Source organism: Muntiacus reevesi, chromosome 8, assembly GCF_963930625.1.
Source record: "Muntiacus reevesi chromosome 8, mMunRee1.1, whole genome shotgun sequence".
Classification (NCBI taxonomy): Eukaryota; Metazoa; Chordata; class Mammalia; order Artiodactyla; family Cervidae; genus Muntiacus; species Muntiacus reevesi.
Window position 1 is genome coordinate 28368251 of NC_089256.1, and position 25154 is coordinate 28393404.

General features: G+C 46.4%; 1 protein-coding gene across 2 annotated transcripts in view; it reads left to right on the forward strand.

Moving 5' to 3' along the window:
• The window catches only part of SIM2 (SIM bHLH transcription factor 2), a 50132-nt gene that overhangs the window by 10199 nt on the left and 14779 nt on the right, over window positions 1–25154 (forward strand). For both annotated transcript variants that reach the window (XM_065943665.1, XM_065943666.1), the window contains exons 3-7: window positions 1451–1540; window positions 8709–8817; window positions 11069–11154; window positions 14473–14672; window positions 20190–20296. In XM_065943665.1, coding sequence (XP_065799737.1) covers window positions 1451–1540; window positions 8709–8817; window positions 11069–11154; window positions 14473–14672; window positions 20190–20296 — 592 coding nt within the window. The remainder of the gene's footprint in view (window positions 1–1450; window positions 1541–8708; window positions 8818–11068; window positions 11155–14472; window positions 14673–20189; window positions 20297–25154) is intronic.

Genomic DNA, 25154 nt, shown 5'->3' on the forward strand with positions numbered 1-25154 from the left:
TTCCGGAGTGTCTGTGGATGGGCGGCTTTGCAGTTAATATACATGCAAGCGCATTAGGTCATTTGCAGCTCTGAAGGCAGAACCAACATTTTCCATTAAGAGTATTATTTTTTAAGCTACTACTGGCAACGTTCAGAATTTAATTATGATACAACTTTTTCTCTTTTCCTCATACGGCCACTATTATTTCATTTCATGTATTTCTTTCATGATTTTGGAATTAAGCATGCAAAATGGGCCAACATGGTGATAACTTTAGAAATCGCTAGTTCATATGTTTGAAAAGGAGTTTAGTTGGTAAAATATTTCGTAGCTGAGTTAGAAACATGAAAGTCGGGCTACTGATCAAGGTGTTGATTTCAACCTCAACACAAGGAAAGCTAATGATGGCAGAGAAGTTTTTGCAGCAAAACTGTATTTGAGACAGCAGAATGGAAGGATATCTTTCAAGTTTCACTTCTACATTCTTTTTTAGGCACCCCCCCTCCAAAGAGGGGGTGGATTTAGAAAAACCAAAGGTAATCTGGTTTCAATTACATGCTGTAAAAATAGAATTTGTGGCCAGAAATTAATTTGGAATATTTTTTATGGGGGCGACGTTGTGGTTTGTATGGGTCTTTCACCAACTTTATTGCTTTTCTTTGGTTCTGGATCTAAAATATGAATGGGTAAATAAAATGCAGCTTCCTTTTTCAAAAATAAGTTAGTCCCTTTATCCTTGCCACACATAAATGCAATCATTACCTTTCATTTAACTTAATTATGTCTTATAATTTTACTTTATTTTTTTGAGGGTTAGCCAGCTTTGGCAAAAATCTGAATATCCTTTGGGTGGTTTTAATTGTTCAGAAATTGATCCTTCTTCTCCCTGAATTTTGCAAAGGTCGTTTGATCTTTTGCAAATTCTGAATAATTAATTCTGTAGACATAGTCTGTTAAAAATAACCGGGTATTTTCTTTTATTTTCTGGGGAGTGGGAGTGTTCAGAATTTATTATTCAAATGGTACTTAGGGATAACTAGAAAATTGTGGCAAATAAAGCATATGTTCTAGTGGTTTAAACGGCTGCCAATTATGACATAAAATGGTCTATACAGTGGTAGATTTTCCCCTAAGTACCATAGAACTCCGGATTTGTGCTAAGTGCTAAAATAACCCCAACAATAAAGCTACTACGTTTAAACTGAGCTTGATAGGAATTCTCAAATGTTTTGCATGATTTTTGTGATGTAGATGTAAGACTGTTTTTAAAGTCCTTTTAAAGTATTTGAGAGCCTGGCTGGGGAACGAAACCTAACGTCTGTCTCACGGCTCCAGGGCTCCATTTTTACATTTAACCATATACATTGACTGTAATATTTTATACATTGCTCCATCCCACTGACCGTATGATGACCAGCTTTAACTCTAACATTTATCATCTCTTACCCTACTGCTTTTTCTTTTACAGACTTTGGATGGATTTGTTTTTGTGGTAGCATCTGATGGCAAAATCATGTATATTTCGGAAACAGCTTCTGTACATTTAGGCTTGTCCCAGGTGGGTATCATCTAATTTTATGTACAATTAAAATAATAAATTAAGCGTTGGCGGATCTTGACAGCCTTACCCAACTTGAAAATGAGTCTGTCCAAGAGTCTGCTTTTGTGTATGAACCTAATCCAAAATTGCAAAATCGTTTTCTTTTTTTTTTTTTCCGCCGACAGGCTAGGTTTTTCCTCTCCGTGTTACGTTTCACTTTTCCACTTTCTTTTTCCTTTGGGGCTAATGCCTAGTAACATCTTTGCACAGTCAGCTTTGTCTGTTAGCCTGGACTCTGCTCATACTGTAAAGCTCTCTGCCCCTAACAAGAACTTCACAAAGGGAGATTTTTCAGTGCACGCTCGATGGTCTGCATGTGGTATTGTGAGTTGCTATGAAAGAGAGAGGCAAGCTGATGTAGAACATGGATTTTATGCAGAATGTGCTTTGGGGAGAGAGAAAAGGGGGGTAGATTTATGAGTGTTCACGTGGAATTCAGGGTAATTTTTCCTGAGTTTTTCCAGCTCAGTGGTCGTTTCAGTAAAGCATTTTATATGCTTGTGATAGAAACTCATAAAACTCAGTTTACTACTATTTTTTTGCACAGCGAAGTCCTGGTTTCTTTAGAACATTTGAATATTACCTATTTTTCTGAAACTGTCTTCTAAAAAGGAGGTTATTCCCTAGAGGAGAGAGAGGCACTCGATTTTATCTATCCCGTCAAGCCAAGGGTTTGGTGGAGGATTTGGCTGCTGTCTGGGCTGTGGCCAGTCTGGACGGCGGGGGAGTCTACTGATGGTTGCCCATCCACATTTCTGATTTAACAAGCCTGGATCATGGTTCTAAGAGTCACACTGTTTAATACATGTAGGGGCTAAATGTTTCTTTACATTGTGAGTGATCGGAGTGCTTTTTTTCATTACAACTAAAGACACACTAGAATTAATTAGATACAGGAAATGGGCTCCCAGGAGGCGTATGAATAATCTGTGTTGCACCACTCTCCTCCTGTAGTTAAGCCAAAGTAAAACATGCCAATTAAAGTGGCTTGAGTTTTCTCATTGAAAAACAGAATTACCAATTTGGAAACCTGCATCTGGTGTTGTATTCTTTTTTTTTTTCTTCTGCCAAGATGTTTCTTAAACTTTCCATTTGTTTACAGCCTTCTTTCCCAGTGGATGGACATCCTTACCCAGGTCCAAGGGAGTTTCTGTGCCTGTGTATTTCTTCTGCAGAGTCTTCTAAAATGAATCACATATCAAAATTGTTCAGCATTTTCTATTTTCTTCCTCTTCTCTTCTTTTATGATACCAGGCCTCCCAGATAAGATTTAATAAGGTTTGACTCTTTCACCTATGTGAGTCGTGGGATTAGTGTACTTGTAGAATGGGAAACACTATCGGAAATAGGAAGTTTTCTCTTTTTATCTTTTCCAGGGTTGTTATTCTCTGAATTTGCACCTTATTAATCTCTGAATGGTTAGAATTATTTAAGACCCTTTAGTGGGACCCAGCCTGGCTTCTACTCCTGACTTGATCTGTGGCTGAGTGCCCGTGATCAGAGTTCTTAACATTTTAAATGTGACTTACAATAACTTTTGATTAGCCTTGTAATAATGTCACAAACAAGACAAAACATTTCACATACTTTTTTGAAATTTTATTTTTAATTGGAGAGTAATCTCTTTACAGTATTGTGGTGATTCTTGCCGTATGACGTGAATCAGCAATAAGTATACGTGTCACCTCCCTCTTGAACCTCCCTCCCACCCCCACCCATTTCACATACTTTAAAACTGACGGGCCAAATACACTTTAAAGTGGGTAGAGTCACTTTTACTGAATATTAAATTCAGATCTGAGCTCCCTAGCAGCCAAAGCAAAAAGGAAATGCGTTTAGTTATATGGTTTTCATTGTCTGACAAGGGTTGGCAGTTGACCTCTCTGAACCACAACTTAAATAAGAAAGTAACGCCTACTGTACCACTTCTTTAGGATCATGGTGAAAACTATACCAAAGGCCCGCCTTGTGTGATTTATAAACTATAGGGAGCTACACAGAAGCTAAGTGGTATCACAGCTAGAACTGCACTTCAATTAGCATCCTTTGGTGGGCACATATTAGGGATACTTAGTCATGGGAAGTGTCCTGACACATCGTGAGGCTGTATGTACATACCACACGGCATTCCAGTTCATTCCATCAGGCTGTTCTGTCTGGCATCCTATATCCCTCTGTCATTTTTCTCTTTTCACGTGGGAAATAAAAATGATTGTCTTTGAACACGATAATTAAAAAATGACCAAAATATTGGCTAGGTAACAAATACAGCTCGTGTTCATGACAAACACCACAAATGGAAATCTAATCAGAATCACAATTTAAACTATATTTCCTCTCAGTCATAATGCAGATGTAAAAGTTTGTATATCATAATTTTGAAAGGAGAGGGAGTTACATACTATCATTTTCCAAGAAAACTGTAGAGATGCCTTTTGTCTGTATGTTGCCCAGAGAAGTGTCCATTTCAAGTAAGTCAAACTGACCGTCTCTGAGACTGGCTGATTTTTTTCTGGTCTCCTGGCGGGACTATCCCAGTGTCAGCCTCCAGCTACAAAAACACTTTCCCAGTGACATCTGGGGAGTGTTTCATGGTGAACTGTTTAAATAAGCAACAACAAACTTTCCCCTCAAATCTACCTCCTGTTCACGATTAACTCTGCAGAAGGAAATCTAGGCCAAATCACAAAGTGTATTTTTTTCTGTCTTCTTAAATAGTAAAATAAGGTATTGAAAAGAATGTCAAACACCCAACTTCTCTTTAAAAAAATGTTTGCACTTTTTGGATTGTTTTATTAGTAGTAACAAGTCAGACAAGTATATCAAACATGAAAACTTAAATTAAAATAGGCCTCAAGATTTTTTAAATCACCAGAGATAAAAGTGTTGATAAAATTTTACCCACTCGTCAAGAGTAACCTTTTAAAAAGGTTTTCTGATGAATAAGGGTGATAATAGCTTATATTTACACTACAACCTCTGTGTTCCCAGAAGTTTCAGTTATTCTCAATAATAATCTCTCTTTAAGTAATGACATCTTTCACCTTAATTCGGGGGTTAAAGTCTATGTTAGCAGCTTCTAGGAAACATAAACTCCTAGGTTTGCCATAATTGTGTGATAATTTGTAGCAAAGTGGTTTTTTTTAAATCTACACTATCTAACTCTGAATTATCTGAGAGTATAAAAATGATTATGTGTTAATAAACCCAGTTCAAAGCCTTTTATTGAATTTTTTTAAAAGCACATACTGGAATAAGTCTACTTCATTTGGCAGAGTTTATTCATTTATTTTTGCTTTGGAATTAGTAAATGTGGCCATCCTTGCTGTCAGACTTTGGTACTAAAAAAATGACAGAGAGAACCCCAAAATTCAAATTGTCTCCTCAGCCCATAATTCAAGTGTTGGGGGGAAAAAGTCAGGCTTCGACTTGTAAGTTCTGTTTGGTATATGCCACACTCATAATCCAAAATAATTCGTGAAAACAAACTTACATCTGCTTGGAAGAGGTAGAGTTGAGGAAGCACTCTTTATCCGCCAAGTTTATTAAATGATTTAGTTTCACGGCTTTTTGATTAATTAACTTACATTTGAAGCAGGAAAAAAGCCTTGCATACCTGCTGTGTATTTCTTCAAACATTTCAAAGTATCCTTGTGGTTTAAATTTCCTTACCAAAGTTGCATATGGTATATAACATCTAGGTAACTAACATGCATTCTCACATAATGTAGATACATATGAAATAGCTGTTCATGAGCTATATAAAGGAAAATGTAGTATTTGAGAGTGTGGCCGGAAGCACAACTGTAAAAATAACCATGGTGTTGTTTGGAGCCATAAGACTTAATCCTTTCACTTTTGAAATAAAGAGAAAGAACAGCGTTTAATGTTTGTTGACATAACTTGAACTCTGAAACCCAAACCATTTTATTTTAAAATGCTTAATTTACCATAGTCAGCAAAACACCCAAAGCAGAGTAATGTGTATTTCCAGAGTACTGGGTGAGTTTCCCCTCCAACCCCAGAATATATCCATTTAGTGCTGTATTTATCATATGTAGTTCTCTTGGCAGGAAGAAAAGCTATTCAGCAAAACATAAAAAAGCTCTTAGTAGGAAAGCAATTCATTTTGTAGTTAGCTGGGTTTTACAAATACTAAAATATCACATTGAGGGTCTGTTTTAATAAGGTTGATGTATGAGAGCTGGGAGTTTTATAAAGACAACCATAATTTTGTTTTCTTTTTTCTGGTGAGGTAGTCACATTTCTTTCAACATTCAAAAGCACGAATAGATATCTCAATACAGGAAACACCGTGTCAACCATAATTTTGATTCAAGGTCAGCACTGTTTTATCATTCCCAAATCTGTTCTTTAAAAACATTTCCGTGATTTGAAGACTGTTTTACTTCCTAGACAGCCTTAGAGGTTTATCACAAACCTGAGTGTACAGAAAACCAAGCTTTTTCATTCATGGACTGCACTCTTCTCATTCTCTAAAGGCATGTGATGAGAACAGGCTCTTTGGGAACAGATGAAGCTACTTCGGGGATTAAAACACAAATCAAATCCCTATGAGCCCAGATACAAGTCTTTTTACAAATGTATGAAGATGTTTCTCTACCAAGGCATCAGTTACTTTTTTCTAAAAACAAACTCTGAGCAAACCAGAGTAGTCATTTTTCTCTTAAAAACCCAGGTTAAGGGGAAAATGATAGGCTAACACACACACATATTCTACTTATTTTTTCATTTTTAAAAATAAGGCACTGGAATTGTGAATCCGTTAAAGAAAAAAATAGTTTTCTTATTGATTAGCCTCCATTTTTCTCCACCTGACAGGATCTCTAGGGCTGCCCTCAGGAAACAACTTGACTTGAGTGTTGCTAGGTTGTTTAAACTTTTTTAAAGATTAACAGGACTGACTTAAAAGAAGGCTATTTCATTTTTACTCTTTTATTTTTAATGAAATCATGTACTAACTTTTTAAAAATAAAACTTGGCACAGAGTAGGTTCTTGTCTTTTTTTAATATCTGTGGCTGCTCTGGGTCTTAATTGCGGCATGCAGGATCTTTAGTTGAAGCATGTGGGATCTAGCTCCCCATCAGAAAATCGGATCCAGTCCCCCTGCACTGGGAGTTTGAGGTCTTAGCCACTGGACCACCAGGAAGCCCCTGACAGGGTAACATAGGCAAATATCCTTTTGGGTCATCAGGAAAGTGCCAGGTTGGGAAGGTGGAGAGGGAGGATTTCTGTAAGCAGATTCTCTCCATTGCTGTGTATAATATTGGGGAAAACATTCCATGAATAATGCAGAAAATAGAACTGAGAAAACCATTTTTTAAGGGACCAAGATTACTTAGCGGGCCAGAAACATAATTTGTTCTGAATAAAAAGACAACTCTTAAACATCTCAACACATTGGAGAAAGTGGGTGGGAAGAGTGGGATGAACCCCTTCACCTCTCCATGGCCCCCTAGTCTGAAGATGGCCTTGACCCTAATTTGGAACGGTAACTCCTGGGAGAACCTCTCCATTAAACCACTTGCTGGGGCTGCCCAAGGGGGCACCGTCGGGGCTCCCCCTTTTCAGAAGGTCTCTGCTCTGATTAAGAACAGCCACGATGGGGTGGTTGGGACAAGCCTGCCTTTGCTCTCAGATGGCGCCCTCTCCCCTGGGGGCAGGGCTGAGAAAGTTCCTCAGACTCACCCAAGGTTCTGTGCCACCCAAAGGCAGTTGCTCACCTCTCAGCATCTTCCCACACTGGGCTGTGGGGCTCCCACTGGTTGTAGTAGAAGTACCTCCACCGCCCCAGGGGCCCTGACCGATACCAGGTGTATTGATTCACTAACCTGGCCTGCAGTGTTGATCTCTGAAAGAGGATCCACCACCACTGCTTGGAAGGCTGCACTGTTGGTGCTAGCTTCTGGAACATTCTATGCTATGGCCCATCTTCTGATGGGGGAGAGGGCACAGGTCCTGAGGATCTCTGTCATCCCCTATTGTGACACTTGTGTTTGGGAGAACAATCCAGAAGTTCTCAAGGTTAGGACCTCTGAGTCATCTCCCGGGACGTCTGTGGAAAGATGGTGACTATGATACTTCCTGCGGAGGCCCATGCCTAAATGCAAAGCTGAGTCGGATCCAGCAGGGACATGGTCTCCAGGCCTGTGTGGGCTCCTCCGTGGGGTGTGTCTGGAAGTAGGTGGTGTGTGAATATCAGGGGAGCAGCCCTCAGGTCACATGGCTCACTGGAGTGGTCCACACCCTCCCAGAGGTCACTCAGCCAGCCAGCCACACCCACAAGTGGGAGCCATGGGGTTAACACAGTGACCCTGGACCAGACACATTTCTGGCCATGTGAAAGAGGCCTAGTGGTGGTCCCAGGGGAAGGACCTTGTTGGGGGCAGTTGTCCTTAATCAAAGGGAGCCCCCAAGTTTCCCCTCTCAGTCCCTGAGGGCAGGAGCTGTCTGCTCTGGATGTCTCCTGGCCACCCATCCCCGAGGGCAGCAGGTCAAGGATGGGCCTGGCTCTGGTCTGATTTTTCTTTTTTTTCAAGATTGATTTATTTATTTCTGGTCATGCTGGGTCTTCATTGCTGTGTGCAGGCTTCTTGCTGCAGTAGCTTCTCTTGCTGTGGAGAACAGGCTCTAGAGAACCCGCTCAATAGTCGTGGGCTTAGTTGCTCTGAGGCATGTGGGATCTTCCCAGACCAGGGATCAAACCTATGTCCCCTGCATTGGCAAACAGGTTCTTAACCTCTGGACCACCAGGGAAGTCTGATTTAAGGCACTTCCCATGTGAAGGATACTGCCCAGGCCAGGAGGGTCCCCCAATCCATGGCGCACCTTTTCCATCCTTCACTCTACTTCCTCCTGCTCAGGACTCTCCTGGCCTTGTTGGGAGACAGTTGAGCGCTGATTGAGAAAAGGCAAATGTTTCTGTTGGGGCGGGGGGGGGGGGGGTGGGGTGGGTAAGGGAGGGCGTGGGTTGTAAGCTGAGATCAAGGTCCTGTTTCTCCCTGAAGGGTGCATACCTCTGATACAACTTCACCTCCTCCCTCCCCACCTCCCCAAAGTTCTAGTGAAGATTCCTGACTCTTCCCCCCTTCCTTTCCATGGCAGGTGGAGCTCACGGGCAACAGCATTTATGAGTATATCCATCCTTCGGACCATGATGAGATGACAGCTGTCCTGGCAGCCCACCAGCCTCTTCACCATCACTTGCTCCAAGGTATTTCCTCCAGACGAAAAGAAACCAGAATGAACGCCAGATGATGCTCTTTGTCATGACCTACGGGCTTTGTTTCCCACACTGCCCATCCGGGGTCCCTCCAGCAGACACGCAGTGTCCACTGAGTAGGAGTTTGCTTTTACACCTCTGTCCTTTAAAGCAGTACTGCTGATCCCCTTTCATGTGCTGGAGGCTGTGAGAGGTGCAGAGTAGGAGACAGAGAAAAGTGGTCCAAACCTTCCCTCCTAAGGTGCTCCTGGTTTAGAATGCCAATGACCCAGGTCTAGATCTGGGCTTCTTAACCACAGGGTCTGGGGATAAAACTCAGGGAGACCATGAAATTGCATGAGATAATTACATCTTTATTCCCTCTTTAGTTGATATCTAGTGTTTCCTTGCCTGTAGACTGTAGACAACAAGCCATCTTACTATCACTAGTACCTGTGGCTCTGACTACAACAGAAATCACAGGTAGTTTCATTTCACGTTATAGTTGTTGCAGGTATTTAAACATATCGGTTATGCTCACCACTGCTTTGAAATTTCAGGAGTTGAGTCTGTTGCAGAATCTTGTTATTTTATGTGTTACTAAAGCAGCACATTTTATAGCCCACTGTGGTAAGCACCCTTAGCAATAGATGTGGTGTGGCTGTACCGTGGACAATGTGGAACCAGTCTTCACAAAGGACTGAACACAGACTAGCACTCTCAGTTTTAAAACCGCTTGCAGATCTAGCTCTGCGGCCCTCCTGTTTCAGCCCCAGAAATAGTCACCATGAGTCTACCAAGGATGGACACTGGTAAGCTGGTTTCTGAGATGAGATGGGGGCTTAATTGTAGCTGTGACCTCTGGTGCTTAAGTCCTTGGAGATGGTCTGGCTGCATAGATGAACAGGAATATGACTCTAAAGAAGTAATTTCTAACAAAATGAGAGCTAGAAGAGCACATTGCTCCTGACTCTAGTGCTTTCACTGTGGGGTTGTTTAAAGTTGGACAATGACCGATGGAATCTTAAGAGAATCTCTCAGAACGATATGTTGTGTTTGTTTGTTTGTTTTAATTGAAGTAAAGCTGGCTCACAATGTTGTATTAGTTTCAGGTGATAGAGTGATTCGGTTTTATATATATTCTTTGTCAGATTCTTTTTCACTACAGGCTTTTACAAGATATTGGATGTGTTATTGGTTTAAAAATCACAGTGTGTTGATTGCAGGGAAGTGGGATTTCTGCCATTAGCTCTGGTTTCATTTTACCTTCCATGCTTTTAAAAAGTGTTTGGACAATGACAGTAAATAGGAGTTGGGATTATGGCGAGACACATCCAGTTGCCCCGTGGGGTTCACGTCTGAAATGACCCAACAACACAGGAGGAGCGGGTCTGGGAGAGGTGGGGTCTGTGTGGTACTCATTTCCACAGCCAACCAAGTGTTCAAGCTTTGAGGTTCACAAGCGGTTAGTTTTCTCCCCGATTTCTCATCTTTAGAGGGTTTTTTTGCGTCTGAACTGGCTTCATTGTTTTATGGTAATTGTGTGTGACATTGGGCTCTCCCCAAAACTGTATAATTACTGGGGGTGATGGTCTTTAGACCTGAGCGTGGAAACATGACAGACTGGCTGCCATGTTAAAGGGAAGCTCCCAGGCCCCAGCCTGGGCGGAGGAATTATGGGTAAACGTGAAAGCCCCGCCCACTGGGGGAGTCGGGGCCTCTGAGGCGACAGGGAGGGGCACAAGGCCTTCCATTCCCCGTGGTAACCTTTCTTTAAAAATTAATTTATTAACCACCACCAAATGGCTGTTTATTTAGAGTGGAATGACCTCGCTCTCACCCGGGGCGAGGACGCTCTGCCGTCCGTGCCCAGAGAGCTGATGTCCGCTCAGTAAGGCGGAGGGTGTTTCCTCAGGTTGTTTGGTCACCTCAGTCGTATCCGACTGTCTGCGACCCCATGGACTGTGTAGCCCGCCAGGTTCCTCTGTCCATGAAGTTCTCTAGGCATGATCCTTCTCCAAGGGATCTTCCCAACCCAGGGATCGAACCTGGTTCTATCGCATTGCAGGTGGATTCTTTACGTCTGAGCCACCACTCAGGGCCTGGTCACCAGCAAAAGCGCTCTGGCTGGGGGTCTGAGCGGTCCCGGGCTGAGGACTCTAGCTGCTGGATCCGGCCCTGAGGGTTTATTGAGAGCCTGGGGATGAAGTCAGGGAAAGCATTGTGGGACAGTTTGCCAATCTGACTTCCTGCCTGCTTTCAGAGTATGAGATCGAGAGGTCATTCTTCCTTCGAATGAAGTGTGTCTTGGCGAAAAGAAACGCTGGCCTGACGTGCAGTGGATACAAGGTACCCAGCCTCGGGGCTCATAGGAGGGAAGGAGGAGGCCGCGGGTCTTCACTGTGCTCTGCGTTTCGCTTCACATTCAGGAATATCTGCAGACAGGAAGGTGTGGGGACCCAAGGGTTTTATACCGCCTAATGTAGAACTTTCTAGGGACACCACTCATAGCAAATGTGAAAGCTGGCGTCTTACGAGGACATCCCAGGCAGGCTGGCTTGGGTTGTCTGAGACGAGGAATACGTGGGGCTAAGGGTAGAATTTGCCTTTGGCACCTTCAGGTTCTACTCTGCACACAGGGCAGTCCCTCTAGAGTAGCCGCACCTAGACTTTGTCCTGCTGCAGAGAAAAGGATCCTAAGCCCATCACTCTGGAACAAAAGGTTGACAGGAGCCTTTTTATTTTTTCAGGCTTTTCATTTTGTATTGGGGTGTAGCTGATTAACAATGTTACGATAGTTTCAAGTGAACCAGAGAAGTGACTCTGCCATTCATATACATGTGTCCCTTCTCCCCCAGACTCCCCTCCCATCTAGGCTGCCACATAACATTGAGCAGAGTTCCTCGTGCTGTACAGTAGGACCTTATTGATTATCCATTTTAAACATGGCAATGTGTACATGTCCATCCCAAACTCCCTAACTATCCTTTCAGAAAGGAGCCTTTTTGCTGGAGAATTTGTATAAAAGGAGGGAGGGGTGAAGTGAAAAGAGAGGGAATGGTTTTGTGCTTTTGTCCCCTCTTTCTGGAATACCCTTCACCCCTCCTCCCCATCCCATGGTCTGTTTTTCCCCAGCCTCTCCTCAGCCCACTCCTTTGAGCCTTACTCCTAGCTTCTCCCTTTGACCTTCACCTTACTCTTATTTCATAGTCTGGGCAATGAGTTTCTTATTTGCTGTCCCAGACCCTCAGCCTCAGAGATGGGAGCCTCCAGCACTGCCCTACACACAGAAGCTATACTTCTGGAGACTTGGGCCCTGTATTGTTTCTGACACTTATTACCATCCGACTGGCTGATCTTAAGTAAAACCCATCACACACCTTGTCCTCAATTTCCTCATCAGTAAAATGGGAGAATAGATTCCATGGGTAATGTTTGTTCCAGCTCCAAAGACTGAGTACATTTGGGAATACTGGAGGAAAGTTTTTGAAAAGAGAACATTTTAGCTGCTCATCACTACTGTTAGGATGATCTTGAGCCTTTCAAGATTTTACTGACTGTAACTTATGTAAATGCTTCCAATATTGAAGTTTAAAGCTGTACACATGTTTCTGTTTGACATCTGCAACTCTATAAACACTTTCTTCTATACAGTTCTTGGCTGGAACAGTTGTTAATAGAAGGGTTTCTATATAGCCACTCTGAATTTTTGCTTATTGTTGTTGTTGTGCAGTTGCTCAGTCATGTCTGACTCTCTGCAACCCCGTGGACTGCAGCACGCCAAGCTTCCCTGTCCTTCATTATCTCCCGGAGTTTGCTCAGACTCATGTCCATTGAGTTGGTGATGCCATCCAACCATCTTCCTCTGTCACACCCTTCTCCTCCTGCCCTCTATCTTTCCCAGCATCAGGGTATTTTCCAATGAGTCGGCTCTTCGCATCAGGTGGCCAAAGTATTGGAACTTCAGCTTCAGCATCAGTCCTTCCAATGAATATTTGGTGTTGATTTCCTTTAGGATTGACTGGTTTGATCTCCTTGCTGTCCAAGGGACTCTCAAGAGTCTTCTCCAGTACCACAGTTCTGAAGCATCAGTTCTTTGGCACTCTTTATGATCCAACTCTCACATCTGTACATGACTACTTGGAAAACTATAACTTTGACTATATGGACCTTTGTCAGCAAAGTGGTGTCTCTGGTTCTTAATATGCTGTCTAGTTTGTCATAGCTTTTCTTCCAAGAAACAAGCATCTTTTAATTTTGCTTATTATGAGTAAAGAAAACCTTAAATTATAAATAAAGTAAATAGAGACTTCCTTGGTGGTCCAGTAGTTAAGAATCCATCTTCCAGTGCAGGGGATGCAGGTTTGATTCCTGGTCAGGAAACTAAGATGTCACATGCTGCAGAGCAACTAAAGCCACATGCCACAACTAAGACCCAACACAACCAAATAAATAAATATTTCCAAAATATAAAATAACTAAGGTAAAATTTTAATTTTTTTTTTTGTTTGTTTTTTTTTTTTTTGGTAAAATTTTAAATGAGGGCTTTTTGCACTGAAAAAATTCTTCATTTACTAGAGTGATATAGTTTGTCAAATGATATCAATGTCAAGTTAACAGTTGCCAAATTCATCCTCATCAGGGGGTGATAAGCTTTAAGAATCATTACTGAAGTGAACATTATGGAACAAAAGGTTCAGTTCAATTAAGTCGCTCAGTCGTGTCCGACTCTTTGTGACTTCATGGCCAGGCCTCCCTGTCCATCACCAACTTCCAGAGCTTGCTCAAACTCATTGAGTTGGTGATGCCATCCAACCATCTCATCCTCTGTCATCCCCTTCTCCTCCTGCCTTCAATCTTTCCAAGCACCAGCATATTTTCCGAGGAGTCAGTTCTTCTCATCAGGTGGTCAAAGTGTTGGAGCTTCAGCATCAGTCCTTCCAATGAATATTCAGGACTGAGTTCCTTTAGGATTGACTAGTTGGATCTCCTTTCAGTCCAAGGGACTCAAGAGTCTTCTCCAACACCATAGTTTCAAAAGCATCAATACTTTGGCGCCCAGCTTTCTTTATAGTCCAACTTTCACATCCATACAGGACTACTGGAGAAACCATAGCTTCCTAAAATGTCTTTGTTGTGCCATCTAATTGCAACTTGGCCCTGAGTTAAAGTGAAAGTGCTAGACACTCAGTCGTGTCTGACTCTGCAACTCCATGGACTGTAGTCTGCCAGGCTCCTCTGTTCATGGACTTCTCCAGCCAAGAATACTGGAGTGGGTTACCATTTCCTTCTCCAGGGGATCTTCCAAACCCACGGGTCAAACCCGAGTCTTCTCCATTGCAGGTGGATTCTTTACCATCTGAGCCACGAGGGAAGCCTATTAATTATGCTTAAATCCATTCTGTGGTATGTTAAAGTTCCCTCTTATGGAGTTAACCTGAGCATAGTCAATTGCATAAGACAACCCTTATATTTAATTATGATACTGTCTCCTAAGAAAGAAGCAGAGTTCATTTCTTCCAAGCAGTGAATCGGGCATCTGTCAGCATGTTGGCCACGGGGCTCAGTAGAGGCTGGATTTGGGGATACTCCAATTCGCTCCAGAAAGCGAGCAGGCCCAGAGTCAGGAAGAGTTGGTATGAGGCTGACCCTGCCTCTGTTTCCCAGGTCATCCATTGCAGCGGCTACTTGAAGATCAGGCAGTATATGCTGGACATGTCCCTGTACGACTCGTGCTACCAGATTGTGGGGCTGGTGGCTGTGGGCCAGTCGCTGCCGCCCAGCGCCATCACTGAGATCAAGCTTCACAGCAACATGTTCATGTTCAGGGCCAGCCTCGACCTGAAGCTGATATTCCTGGATTCCAGGTGAGTCTTGCACCTGCTGCAGCAGAGTTCTGCAAGATTCTGACAGTGGAAACCAGACCCTGGAAGCTACACTATTAAACCAAAATGTAACAAGCAATAAGCCATACTAAGAATGTGTATTAGAAAGAGATTTCGTGAATCGAAGTCAAGAATTGAAAGAATTAGTATCGACCTTAATATTCAGGGGTGACTGGCTTCTCCAGCTTATAGATACTTGTTTTATTTGTTTATATTTTCATTATCTCACTAGAGTTTGAACTGGAAGTATGTGTTGTGGGCAGCAGCCTTTTTTGCAGGCCCATGATGTCAGGATTCTGCCTCATATCTCCGTCAAGTTGGTAGGACGTTAAAACAAACAGAAAGTTTCCATTCTGAGTGGTGTGTGTTGTGGGAGGCCTTCCAGCTCCATCTGGCAGGAAGCCAGGCTCTGACGGTCACCACAGAATTAGGGCAGCAGGCAGAGAGGTGGCCTTTGCCAGGGGAGAGCTGTGGTCTCAGCTTCACAGGCACCTTTCGGGGTCTGGGCCGGGAGGTCACCTCCAGTGGATGGGGACGGGGGAGCTGTAGTGCCCCCAGACTGTTTCCCACTGGGCAAAGCCCAGCAATTTGAGAATCTCTTCTCAGAGAGAGGAGGGAAGATGGACGGGGCAGAGGCACTGATCTGTTGTTTTGCTCGGCCTGGGGGAGCCCGCTGGCAGGGGGAGGCCTGAGGGGGCCACTCCCTGGGCTACCGTTTTCTTCATTCTCTCGGCTGCCCACATGGCTGTTAGGAAAGACGAAACTAGATGGTAGATGGGAAGTGTTTGTAAAAGGAAAAAACCTGATATACCTGCAAGGTGAGTCATCTTGCTTCCTGGCCTTTTAGATACCTCGGCTGTACAGACAGAAGCAAATGGTCAGAGACCCCACTCCTGACTTTTGGTGCGTGTAGCTGAGCTTTCTTGGAGAAAAGTTAATATATAAATATACACACACATACATACATATATATATATGCACATATGGTACTAGTGTGTGTATATATATATGCACATAGGGTAATAGTGGTGAAGAACCCACCTGCCAATGCAGGAGACATAAGAGATGTGGGTTCGATCCCTGGGTCAGGAAGATCCCTGGAGGAGGGCATGGCAACCCACTTCAGTATGCTTGTCTGGAGAATCCCGTGGACAGAGGAGCCTGGCAGGCAACAGTCCACGGGGTTGCAGAGTCAGACCCAACTGAAGTGACTTAGCAAGCAGGCATGCACATATATGTATGTATATATAAATACACATATGTATAGCACATTTTTCCTATGTGTCTTGAAGCTAGGATTTATTGATTTTTTTCCACTTCTTTTCTTAAAAGATTTGTTAAAATTTACAGTAGTTGTAGTGCACGGGCTTAGTAACCCTGAGACGTGTGGGATCTTCCCAAACCATGGATTGAACCCATGTCCCCTGCATTGGCAGGCAGATTTTTAACCACTGGACCACCAGGGAAGTCTTTTTTCCACTTTTAAAACATTGCAGTAAAATATACATAACGTAAACTTGATCATTTTACCCATTCATGGAATAAAAGTAAACTTACTTGGTCAAGGATGGGAGATGAAGACATTAATTAGTTTAGTTCATCGTAAATGCATCTCAGAACCATTCGGAGGTAGAGACATGGCAAGGCAAGGCCTTACAGAGTTGTCATCATGCTCCCAGAAACTCTAAGCCTAAGAGGAAGCATAACTCCTTGGGGGAAGGATGCCCGCCCCGCTTGAGAGGGCCAGACACTGCCCGGGGACGTTTTCCTGAAGTAAAGATGGGAGCACTGCAGGGGAGGAGCCAGGCATGGGGTAGACAGCACGACCCGCGGGGACGGAGCAGCTCTCTCCAGACTTAGGAACCACTTCTAAAAGAGACTTCCTTCCCCGGTGGTCCGGTGATTAAGATTCCACGCTCCCAATGCAGGGGGCATGGATTCGATTCCTGGTTGGAGAACTAATATCCCCTCATGCTGCAAAACATAGCCAAAAAAAGACCCAAAAAAAAGTGTACTGCAAGAAAATCCACTGGCCGTGTTTATTATTGTAGAAATTTGGGAGAATACGACAGGTTTCTCATTTGTTTTATCTCCCACTTTTTCTTCAGTCATCCTGGGGAAAGCCTCTGAAGCTCAGTGAATTCTCTAGAAGAAGAAAGAGGGATGTTTCCCCAGAGAAGAGAGTATGGGTCTTCTGGAGCTGTTCCATCCGTTTACAGCTCTGACACATGAGGGACAAAGGGAAGGCTTTACAGAAGAGGGTGTGCGACCTTAGCTTAGAGGCCAGCTTCCTCCTGAAGGGACCTCAGATTTTCCTCTGCGAGTTTTCTTCTGCTTCAGGGTGTGAGGGCCAGACCTGAGTGGGTTGAAAGCAAGGTGGTCATGCCAAGGAAGACTTCCTGTCTCTGCAGGAGCCCAGGAAGCTCTTCTTGCTGAGAACAAGGAAGCTTCTAGCAAAGTCTTGAGGTGCTTCTGAACCCCAGCCACCCAGGAGGTCCTTAAGATGGTCAGAAACTTGCTGGGAAATTCTTCACACTCTGGCCTTCAGGCGGTTGTAGCAGCTGAAAGGTCACTGGGCTGGGGGACAGAGGAGCCGGCCCAGTGCTGGGTGGGCAGCAGAATGGCCTGGTGGGGTGACGTCAGTTCCTACATCCAAACCCAAGAAGCCACAGAGTGGGGTTGGCCTGAAGCCCAGCAGCTCCAAAGTCACAAGGGCCAGAGTGGTGGGCCTGGTGGAGGGGGCCCGGCCCCCACCCCCCCACCCAGCATAATCCCAGACAAAACTGAACTCGACGTAACCTGAAATTTGGTTCATAGGGGTTTTGTGGTATTTCACTTTGAAACTGTAGCTGGTGCTTTTGCTAAGGATGGGTGAACCCGACGATGTTTGGGGTTTGGCAAATCCCTCTGACAGGTTTTCAGACACTAGAGGGTTGGAAAAAACCAAGAAGGCATGCTGCCAAAGCCTTCCCTTTCCTTTAATTTTTAAAGCCAGTGTGTACTTTGATGAGAAACTTAATACATGTGTTTCTGATTCATTTACACATTCGGGGCCGTTGTTCTGAAACTTTACGTCTAACGGGTCTGGGAAGCCTCTTTCATCCCCACACGGTAGAGATGCCTGGTTTTCTTCTGGGGCGGGGGAGCCAGACGTCTCAATTTTCCTCCCACACAGAGGCAGACTCCGGTGGGACCTGAAGTTCTAGGTGGCCCTCGGACAGGTCCCCCGGGCCCTGAGAGGCTCTGGTCTGTGCAAATTCCCTTTCTACCCACCTTGAGCCCCATCTCCTTCCTGCCCTGGAGGAACACCATGGAAATGTGTACACCAAATAGTGAATGATTCCAGGGAAATATGAGGCTCACAGAGATTTATGACCCGAAGCCCGTGCAGAGCTCAACAGAAAGGGGAGCGGGTTAGGGAATGAAAGTGAGGTCAAATTTCCCTGTTTAATTTACAGCTAGTGTTTCAGATCCGGGCCAGCAGGGCCCCCGGTCCCTGCCACCCTCAGTCCCCACTGACTTCTCATGGTGGCCTCACTGCCCTTGGAATCTCCTTTCGTCCCCTTCTTTCATCTGTTCTTGAATAGCTGTCACTAAGATGTTGGGGCCACCTGCTCCAGGGATGTGGTTCCCAATACAGTTGCCCAAGGCCTGGGAGTCAGTATCACGGCCACATGCAGCTCTTACCTGCAGGTGGAGCAATCCATGTGCTAGTGATGATGCCATCGTGGGTGCTGGGAGCTACTCTTCTTCAAAGAGCTAAAGTGGGAAAGCTATATGCCTGAGGCTTGATGAAAATAAGAACAAGACAGGGGCCTATAAGCACCGGGAGAGTGTTTCCATTTCCACAGTGAGCTTAAGGCTTGCTTGCAGTCACAACAGCTTGGGATGTTGTTTTACTATTTCTGGGGGTTCTAAGACAGTCCTCCATTGATAAAGAGGCTTCATTGTCTCCATTATTCTCTAGATCTCATCCATAGGAATCACCCCATCATAGCATCATCACCCTGAGACCAACTGTGCCAGTTAACAGTGTTCAGTGTGGACGGGAGGGTTACAAGTTTGCACATGCAATAGGCGAGATGTGAAATCAACCCAAGTGTCCATCATTAGGTGAAAGGATAAACAAAATGTAGTGTCTACATAAAATAGAATATTATGCAGCCATAAAAAGGAATGGCATTCTGGTAGAAGCTATGAATGAACCGTGGAAGCATGTTAAGTGAAAGAGAAGCCAGACATGAAAGGTCAAATATTATATCCCTCCTCTTAGATGAAATTTCTAGAGTAGACAAATTCACAGAGATAGAAAGTAGACTTGCCAGGGACTTGGGGAGGGAAAGTGGGGAATTATTGTTTGATGGATACAGTTTCTCTTCTGGGTGATGAAAAGTTCTAGAAGTGGAAGTGGTGATGGTTGTTGTGAATTGTACCCTTTAATATGGTTAAAATGGTAAATTTTATGTTGTGCACATTTTAACTACGATGATTTTTTCAAAGATTCACAGTAATTTTTAAAAGGTTCTCTTTCCCAAAAGCCCCAGTGAGTGGGCTCTTTCTCACCTTGGCAGCTTCTCCTGATATTAGTAACAAGTTCACTTTTTTTAAAAAAAATACATAATGTATATTTATTTATTAATGTATTTATCCATTTGGCTGCACCGGGTCTTAGTTGTAGCATGTGGGATCTTTAGTTGTGGCATGTGGCATCTAGTTCTCTGACCGTGGATGGAACCCAGACCCCCTGCATTGGGAGTGCAGAATCTTTAGCTACTGGACCGCGAGGGAAGTCCCAACAAGTTGACTCTTAAATGTCCTCTGATAAGCTTCACCTTGAAAAGGGATACAGTTCTAAGTCATTCCAAATCTTTTTAAGTTTTTAAATTTTTTTTAGCACCTTCTGCAGTTGCTTGCTTAAGACTATTATTGGAACTCTTAAATATCCCACAGATTTCAGAAAATAACTCCTTTTTATAATTTTATTTATTTTTATTTTTGTCTGCTCTGGGTCTTTGTTCCTGCATGGGCTTTTCTCTAGTGGCAAGTGGGAGCTACTCTTAATTGCAGTGAGTGGGCTTCTCATTGCGGGGGCTTATCTTGGTGTGGAGCATGGGCTCTGGGTGTGTGGGCTTCCGACTCTAGTGCACAAGCTTAGTCACTCCGAGACATCTGGGACCTTCCCACGTGGAACCAGGGAATGAACCCATGTCTCCTACATTTGACAAACAGATTCCTATCCGCTGAGCCATCAGCGAAACCCCCAAACTTTCTTCTAACTAGTGGTTTCAGAAGGACATTCCTGCTCATGAAGAGTGTGGCGTCCTGCACCAGGCTGGGGTTCATAGACTTTCTTCTTGTATAAAAGATCATTCTTAGTTTCCAACATCAACAACTCCACCAAGCCGTTTCTCATCTAATTCGTTGGCAAAACCGATGTTAGTGTAAATGAAAGGCAATCTCAGGGCTGTGTACCTCACGGGACCTGCCATCCTCCCCCAGGGTGACTGAGCTGACTGGGTACGAGCCGCAGGACCTGATCGAGAAGACCCTGTACCATCATGTGCACGGCTGTGACGTCTTCCACCTCCGCTACGCGCACCACCTCCGTGAGTACCGTATCACCCTGGCGGGAGCCCTGGCCAACAACCCAGGCAACCAGGAGGGGGCGCCACAGAGTGGGGACGGAGCCTTGGTTTGGTGCGGGGACTGCCCGTCTCGTGCACACGTATCTGAGGCCTCAGATCTGTCTCCAGGCAGCCCTGGATTTCAGCTCCGCCCCTGTCAGTTCTCAGACATCTCAGGAAACCCTGGCAGGTGTGGGATGGTTACTGGAGTCTAGATTATGGATGTGGAACCTCAATTTTTCTGTGCCATCTGGATGCCAGTTACAGATAACAACCAAAGCAGAAGAACTAATCACTTACAGGGAACTTACTACCATCCAGCTCTAGTTAAAGGGATTAAATACGTTAACCAAGCCAGTGAGGGAGGTTCTCATGCGCATGGTCCTCCTTTTACTGTTGAGAACGCAGAGGTTCAGAGAGGTTAAGCTCCTTGCCCATGGTCACACAGCAAGGAGGTGGCAGAGCTGGGTGGTGAATCCAGTGAATTTGGTCTCCAATGGCTGGGAAGCTCAGGGAGACCACAGGTTTCTAGGATGGGAGAAGTCCACGTGGAAAGAGAAAATAAACAGTACTCCATTTGCAAATGGAGGCAGTTTGGGGAACATACAATGGGAGGGTGTGGGTGCTAGTCACTGAAGTGTCTAGACAAGTATCGCTTTCTTTTCTAGAATCCAAATTGAGGCAGCAAATAACTGGGATGGAGTAGAATACCTCATCCTCCCAGCGTCTAGCCCCGCCATGCTGATGGCCGGTTCAGGGGTGCTTGTTCGTGGGGTGCAGAGGCCTGGGGAAGCCAGAACTTCTGTGATGCGGTCCTGCTTCTTGCTGTGTGAGGAGGACTGAGAGGCATCAGAGGACAGGTTGTGGGGCTGGTTGGAGGCAGACGGTGGGTCTAGGGACTGCCTGGCCATTTGGTGACAACTGGGACCCGGTCAGCTTGGGAGTTACCAGGGTGTCGCTGTTCTCGCGTCCTGAGTCACTCAGGGCAGAGACCCATGACGACTGGGATGTTGGCCGGGCGGACCTGGTGGCTTCTTCCTGTTCCTTGTAAGTCACGTGGAAAGAACTCTCCCTGCTCAGAAACACGGAACGTTGAGCAACCTTTTCTTTCTTTTCATACAAATGGCCAGTCATGCTCTCATATAAACATCCCTGACCTTCTTAAAGCCCGGCTTGGTAGGAAGCAGCTGCCTAATGTTGGGATGGGTTTTTAGGTTGGAGTCACTGATACGGGAGTTTGAAGGCTTCCTTGTGCAAACAGGGTGGGAAGTGTCCATTATAGAATGAGATCTTTGAGGGCCTGAACAGGCAGGCGGTAGAGGGGAGTAGTGGGGAGCACGTGCTATGGAGTATGGAGAGTGAACTGGGACGTGGAAGACGGTGTGCACCATGGAACAGTCTAGAAGGGAGGACAGGCTGGGGGCAGGGGACCAAACGGGAGCATTCACACCTCCACACACACACCCACCACTGTCGGGGTATCCGAGGGGAAGCCCCAGCCCTAGGGGGTCCCGGCCCCATCCCTCCGAGACAGGAGGGCTTGGGAGCCTCTCTCTGCAGCACAGGAGTAAATTTAACAGTAAATCCTTGAATTACATGGAGGGAGAGTTGTTCCCCAAAGAGTGGAAGCAGCTTGGGAAATCTGACCTGGAAATGCAGAGAAAGGAAGCTAACAGAATTAAAAGTCTTTGTTTTAAATATCATGTTTTAATATCTCTCACACTGCCTAGCTAGCCAAAGGGAGCAGGGGATTTTTCAGGCAGAATAAATTCAACTCGGACTCTGGAAACTGGCCATGGTGGTGGCCAGTGGGAAGCTCCCGGGTTCCCCAATGTGGACTGAATGCTTTTCACCTATCGAACCTGAGGGCGGGTGGGCCGGGAGGTGGAGAGGCCTGTGGGTGGGACTGGTCCCCCGGCCTGTTGGGCACTCAGGTCTTCAGAGGTTCTGACCACTCGATGGGTCTCCAGCGTGTCCACCAGGAGCCCCTGGTCTTCCCCAGCTCATGTGACTTCCCAGACCCGCAAGGGGGTGTGTTTGCGAGGTCTCCTGCGATTCACGTGATGAATTCACTTTCCTTCATTTGGAATGGGGATTTCCAGACCTTGCGATTATCAAAGAGACCCTGAGGGGGAAGGTACACCCAGGCTTCTAAGAGACACGCAGGAAAGGTGGAGGGTTTATCAGAGAGAGCACGGCTTTCTTTGCCAAATGAGCTGTAGGACTGGTCAGTCAAAGAAGATGGAGAACAGCGGTATTGCCAGTGATTGCTGTGTGACTCTGACCTTCACTGTGGCCAATAAACCACTGCAGAGGCAGGAGGCCCAGAGTGGAGGGCAGCCTGCTCCGGGGAGGACGGCTGTGGCCTCAGATCCAACCCAGTTCCCCTCCACCAGCTTCCCCTTGCCCCACATCAGCGTTTCAGCGAAGTGACAGCCCAGGCTCCTCCCACACATCTGGCGGAGGTGGGTCTCAGCCTTGGGACCTGCCCCCTCCAGACGCCCCCTCAGAGCAGCCAAGACACCACCCTGAAGGTCACTGACCCTCAGAGCTGGAGCTTCTGATGAGGAAAGCGACGATGGTCCTCAACCAGGGCAGGTGCTTGGAGGCGAGTCTTCGCGGCGTGGAGCTTGGGCGATGCTGAACGTGTGGTCCCCGAGGCCTCGCTCTTGGAGGTTTGGCGTCACCTTAACTTCCTTAAACTCCAGAAGCCGAGTCAGGTCCAAGGGCAGCAGATTATCTGGTCACTGAAGCAGGGTAGTGAGTGGGAAGGACCATGGAAAGGAGGGAGCCCCTGAGGGAGGGAGCACGTCAGCCGGCGCAGCAGACGGGCCCTCCATCCCCCGGGGACCCTGGGAGCCGGGCAGGACCCCTGTCCCCGGTGGGTGCTGAGGGGGTGAGGGTACTTACACCCCTCTGGGCATCGGCCGAGGCTGCCCTTGGGGTGTCGCGTCTCCCTGCTTATCCATCCTCTCTCAGCACAGTGGGGCCCCTGGGGAGGAAGGGGGGCCTCTGGGAGTTTCTGGTGCGTCGGCCCACATGACGATCCACTCTCCACAGCATCTGCTCAGCTTCCCCACAAGCTGCCCTTGCTTCCTGCCTGGGCCGGTCTCCTCTCTCCGTGGGGGCCTTTTGCCCTCACCACCCCAGGTCCCTGTCAGGCAGGGAAGTGTTCTCCACACGCGAGTTCCTGAGGCAAGTCTGAGGCACGCCGCCCCTGGGCCGGGCTGTGTCTGGACGGCTTGCCCTCTTCTCAGCTCCCGTGTGGATCGCAAGAGTCAGCTTGGCCACCTTGACAGAATGCAGCGGACTGGGGTGGGAGCCGCACAAGTGTGTTTTCTCGCTGACCTAGAGGCCGGAAGTCAAGGTCGGAGGTCACGGGGCTGCATTCTCTCCTCTCTCCTTGGCGTGTGGACGCCCACCAGTCTTCTCACGTGCTCTCCATCCTGCATCTGGGCCCTCTCTTCTCCTGTCTTTCTTTCTGAGGACCTGTTCACACGGGGTCAGGGTCACCCACATGACTTCATGTTATCCGATCACCTCTTTAAAGGCCCCGTCTCTAGACACAGTCATGTTGTGTGATGCTGGGGTTGGGACGTCGACATGTGAACTTGTTGGCAGGGGGAAACAATTCAGCCCATGAAAAGGGCTTCTTTTCAGTGTCTGTATCCTCGCCTGGGGGGTGAGCACAGTCCCGTTCCCGCTGGACACCCTGGCTTGGGGAGGACAGGTGAGGAGACGGAGGAGGTGGGACGCATCCCTTCACCACGTGACTTTTCGGTCCTGTCTCTGGCTGCCCTGGTGGCTCAGGGGCCCGGCCAAGCCTCCCACCTTGCAGGGTCCCCACAAGTCTCCATGATGGCCCCCGGGGACGGGGCTTCGGGTCCTTCAGTCCAGCCACACCAGAGCTGCCCTGGGTGCTGCCTGAGCCCTGGGCGCCCACTCAGCCTTGGCTGCTTCTCCTCCAGCCGCCGCAGCTGAACGTGGCCACGGTGGCCTTCTTGCTGGGCCCCTCTGGCCTCCAAGGCCCCCGGAGGAGCCGCCTCCTTGTGAGATGCACGGACCTTCTGTCTTGGCAGTTCATGAGGTAACTCAGCTCGAGAAGAAAACTAACAGCTGTGGACCCCCAGGACCAAAGGGAGGTCACCCTCCGGTTCTCCCAGGCCAAGCTGTCTTCTCCATACCACAAGCCGGAACCCAGGAGCCAGGCGCAGGGCTCTGCTAGAGGCCTGATCGGACGTCACAAAGGGAGGCTCTGGAGGACCATGGTCAGCCATACGGTTTTCACACATTCTTCAAAATATTATCTTAACCGGGAGCAGGAGTCCACAGAGTCTGAAAAAGCACAGCCCCTAAAGACAGAATCAACGCCTTCCAGAAACGCAGCCTTGCAAGGAGTAGCAGGGCTGGCCACCATGGTCCTGGGGAGCTGAGGTTTCCAGAGGCCACGAGACAAGGGGGCAGGGGTGGCCCCGGCACCTCACGGCACCTTGGCCTGTGGCCAGCATGGTCCTGGGCATGCCCAGCTGAGCTTTCCAAGGGGGACTGTGCCAGGGCCCCCCCCAGAACATTCTGTAAGGGGGTCCTCTAGGGCAGGGGTCCCCAACCTCTGAGATCTAATGCCTGATGGTCTGAGGTGGAGCTGATGTAATAATAAAAGAAATGAAGTGCACAATAAATATAAGATACTTGAATCATCACAAAATCATCCCCCCCACTCCACCTCAGTTTGTGGAAAAACTGGAGTTTCCTCAGTTTGTGGAAAACTTTCCAGTTTCCTCAGTTTGTGGAAAAACTGTCTTCCACAAAACCGGTCCCTGATGCCCAAAGGTTGAGGACC